The sequence below is a fragment of the Conger conger genome, chromosome 6 (genome assembly GCF_963514075.1).
Source record: "Conger conger chromosome 6, fConCon1.1, whole genome shotgun sequence".
Classification (NCBI taxonomy): domain Eukaryota; kingdom Metazoa; phylum Chordata; class Actinopteri; order Anguilliformes; family Congridae; genus Conger; species Conger conger.
The window spans coordinates 12394252-12398867 of NC_083765.1; the positions used below are offsets into that span (position 1 = coordinate 12394252).

General features: G+C 37.7%; 1 protein-coding gene across 1 annotated transcript in view; it reads right to left on the minus strand.

Annotated features, from left to right (window-relative positions):
- Window positions 1–1843: 1843 nt before the first annotated feature.
- otog (otogelin) overlaps window positions 1844–4616 on the minus strand; it is a 54980-nt gene continuing 52207 nt past the window's right edge. The window contains exons 56-59 of the mRNA XM_061245241.1: window positions 4404–4422; window positions 3814–3885; window positions 2509–2588; window positions 1844–2044 (exon numbers count right to left, since the gene is read on the minus strand). Coding sequence (XP_061101225.1) covers window positions 1844–2044; window positions 2509–2588; window positions 3814–3885; window positions 4404–4422 — 372 coding nt within the window. The remainder of the gene's footprint in view (window positions 2045–2508; window positions 2589–3813; window positions 3886–4403; window positions 4423–4616) is intronic.

Sequence of the window (4616 nt, forward strand, 5' to 3'; positions counted from 1 at the left end):
ATTCAGCTCATTCACAAAGTATACACCCTAAATCCAGGAGGGTCCCTGAAGAGGTCCCGGCACACCCTGGTGAAAAGCAAGGCCTCCTCATCCTCCCCTGTGAATCACTTTAAAAGGAAAAGACCGCTGTTCCATCATAGAGATTTTCTAAGGAAACATTTATTGAAAAAAGCAAAATGTACATTATTATGGTACACATTAAATTATTTGCCAAAATGCAACTGAAACTATGAGCATTTTTAAACAATGTAGGATATTACAATGCTGAGCATGAATGAAATTAAAATGTCTTTAATAAATGTTTTACATTTATCACAGTTGAATTTATTATACAGTTGTTGGTGGCCAGGCACATGTTAAATGCTAATCCTACACTAGTTTTAAGTGTGGGGATTTCCAATTTAGATGACAATTAATACATATTAATACAGTTTATGCTGCCATGGTATATTCCAATTGTCCTTTTGACCATGTTATTGAATACATCTCAGATAAATTGCATGTGGAAATCATACATTAATTTTTAGAAATGGTCAAGTGCTGAAACTGAGGTGGATTCATTTGTGTTGAATAAAACCAACAGAAAATCTCAAGCTCTACTGAATGTGTGAGATTATATAAATAAAGTGCTAAAATGATTTCATTTGTAACATATTTTACTGGGAGTGGAAATATAGACCATGTGAAACAATGAATTATACACGCATCATTTCTACAAAGCAAAATATCTGTTAATACAATTTGTAAAATACTCAATATTTAACAAAAACAAAAGTCAGAAAATTTACTTATGTACAAAACAGGAGACAAATTATATATTTGACACATTTTGGCTAATGTATTTTTGTGCCAAGATTCTATAAAATTCATATCAAAATAAATACAGTCCAATAGAGCCATGCTATGTACGTACAATAGAAAGAACCTGCTATACTGTAACTCTAAGTCTCAGGTGGATGATTTTATAGTTGAATGAGAACAGTTTATGGGCTGCTTGTCAGGTCTTTACATGCCAGGAAACATTGTATCATGAGCAGGTTCTTTTTGGTACTGAACATGTTGGTGACCGCCTGATGTTCTCACAGAACAGCGAAAGGAACCATGAAAAGCCTTGAACTAAATTTGCTCTGTGGCACATATAAACTCTTTACAGATGAAAACAGATTTTTGTCAGTAATTCATAGAACAAAGTACAAGCATTATCCGTCAGTGCCCATGTCTGTAGATCAGTAGATTTGATATTGATATTGATGGCTTCCCTACAGCATGTATACCCAGCCTTTCAGCACATACTAATCGATTAAAGTAACTGGTTGCAGTAAAAAATACTGCAACCAGTGTTTTGTGTTTGTTGGTAAATGTGATATTGTAAATGTGTCATCTGTGTGCCATACCCCTAAATCTTTCTGTAAACACCCCAATATCCTGACCCACCTCAAGGATGTGATTTGCCTCAGCTGTGGAACTTACACTTTAAAATGTAAACTTGGGTGGGAATAACATGCAGCATATTAATAACAAAATCATTGGAAATGAAACCAGATATATTGTACAGAAACAGCAGCACTGGACACTGGAATAGATTATACGCACTGAGGAGCTTGTGGTTATTTGTTTTGTGAATGTGTGAATATTGTGCTAGTCTAAATGATGAGTATTATGGTGACATCTCTCAATGTCAGATTAATATTAGATAGAAAAGATTGGCAGGTGCTGTGTTTTTTTTTTTTTTTTTTAAACCAAACCCTCCTGTGTATGACCCCCTCCCTCCCTGGTGTGACTGCAGTTACGGGGCACAGTGTAGGGACCCCCCTCTCCCTGTGAGGGGGGCATGGCCGCGGCCCTAAGCCCACTGGCAGGAGCAGTCAGTGGGCTCCTGGATGGAGTAGTTGACCCAGGTGGAGTTGCCGGTGCAGTAGAGCTGCACGGAACGCCGCTGCAGACCCAGGTCACGGCAGCACTTACAGAAACGCGCGTACGTGTTCATGTTGTAGTTGTATATGCTGGCTGATGGACACTTCCCATCGCAGGACACAATGTTCACCTGGGATAAAAGAGACAACTCAGGCCTATCGGACAATAAACTACAGTAAACTGGGATAAAAGGACACATCCTATTTTGAACTGGGATAAAAAGACACACCCTACAGTAAACTGGGATAAAAGCACACATCCTACAGTAAACTGGGATAAAAGGACACATCCTACACTAAACTGGGATAAAAGGACACATCCTACAGTAAACTGGGATAAAAGGACAAATCCTACAGTAAACTGGGATAAAAGGACACATCCTACAGTAAACTGGGATAAAAGGACACTTCCTACAGTAAACTGGGATAAAAAGGACACATCCTACAATAAACTGGGATAAAAGGACACATCCTACAGTAAACTGGGATAAAAGGACACTTCCTACAGTAAACTGGGATAAAATGGCACATCCTACACTAAACTGGGAAAAAAGGACATGCCCTACAGAAAACCAGAATAAGGGAACACTCTTACTGGTCTATTACTCCGACAATCATTTTTCCTGATCGTCATTCTGACTGTCACCTTCTGGCATGATTTTCCATCTTCTTTACCTTAGTTTAATAAAAACAGAAATTTACTCCCACATCATACACAGAAACAGGGATGTTTGAAAGTATGTTGAAAGATTTTTAATGTGTTCTCTGACAATCTCTGCTAATTCAGTTTCGTTTTCATTTGTGAGTCACTATGCTATGAACCTTGCAATGTAATTAACAAGGGTATACAAGTATGATACAGGTGATTTTATTGATAAATATTGCTTTCAAGGAATTTAACTTAAACAACCCCTGCAAAATAAATAAGCAAGGGCTGAAGTACAAATTAAACGCACTGTGAGCTTTTGATTTGAGGGAATTAAGTTGCATTTTAAGAAGGTTGATAGATTTGATTTGATCTCACCTGGGGAGTGTGAAGCTAGTGTTTATGGAAGTTATAACTCTCCAATTAAAAATATGAGTTAATATCAAGAGTTACAAGTTCATGTGAAATGGGAATATCTCAGAATGCAGTGCATTCCATTCAGAGGCCATACAGACATAAACATTAAAACATTATAAACAATACAAATGTATATGTAATTTAAATTATTCAAATGTTTTTCAAGGACCTATATATTAGATGCATGTATCTTTGTACATATGACATATTCATTATATGTTCAAATGTAAATGTAAATTATAATGAAACAAACAAGCAAAACAAATACAGTCTGTTCAGGACTCTTCTACTGTTTGTAAGAAAGGGTTAAGCATATCAAGTGGTGTAATTGTTTGGGTAATTTGGCATTGATTGTCATTGTTCATAATTTTGAAAGAAGAAAGAAAACTCCTTTTTGAAGTATAATGAAGCATGCATCATTGACATGCACAGGAAATGCATTTTAAAACAGTGAGTTACGCTACTTGTGCCACACCACCCAAAGACTTACTATGTCTCCCCTCTCATCTATGTGATTAGTCTCTAACAACTGAAGACAGGCACGATGACATGCAACACAGATCTACACAGATGCTCACTAAGTGGCCACTACCAACAGTACATTGTTGGCGATCAACAATGCACTGCCCACACAGTGCAAATGGGGTGAAGCTTTAGCTCTGTCACGCACATTATCAGCACAGATTGGAAGGAGGAAAAATGACGAAATGTATATGAAAAATATTTTTCAAAAAGGTTTTTGTGGTGTCCCGTGTCCTTTTTTTTTAAAGGGAGTACATTGTTGGAAATCAACAATGGTGCTGGCAAGCCTCTGTTTTTCTCTCCAGTAATTGGTACCTCTTTCACAGTTAGTGCTAACTGTGGGAGTCATTGGGCTAACAGGAAATGGAAACAGGGACAATCCAGAGCCTGGTGAGATTGGTACACGTTGGTCAGCTTGCAGATCCACACACAAAAAATTCAGATGGTTAAGCATTTACTTTTTATGCTTTTCAATAGTAACCAAGTAACAGTAGTAGCACACACATGCATGCACATACACACACACACATACACACTTGCACACAAACAAGCATACACACACTCACACAATATATCAGCATACAACAAAGGAGAAACCCAGTGAGAGGGATACATGTGATACCAATGGAGAATGTCTTCAATTTAACTAGGATGTATATTCTTAGGATAAGGTTCAGGCCTCCTGCTCTGCGTAGGACAAAGCAAGCATGAGTCTGTAATGAGAAGAGCTGCTGTGTGACCTGTAGAACTGTGTTTAGAGAGAGCCCAAAGGTTCTTTACATCACGAAGTGTCATGAATATACAGTGTGTATATTTTTTAAATTCTAGCTGAGGATGTGCATAGCAGCCAGGAGCCTCATATTTAAGGGTGCATAGAGAACTATAGTCATTGAGAACTAGTGAACCTCTGACCTCATTCTCCCACTGGGGAGACACATCATTGAGGAAAAGGTGAGCTACAGTATAGATAACTCATGCCGTTACATAGAGAATATGGCTACATATCCAAACACAGAAAAGGCCTGGCAGTAATATTTTGCCCAATTCTATTTCATATTTCCACTGCAAAGTTACAAATAAAGTTGAATGGAATTGTTATGCTGGATACTGATGGTAAT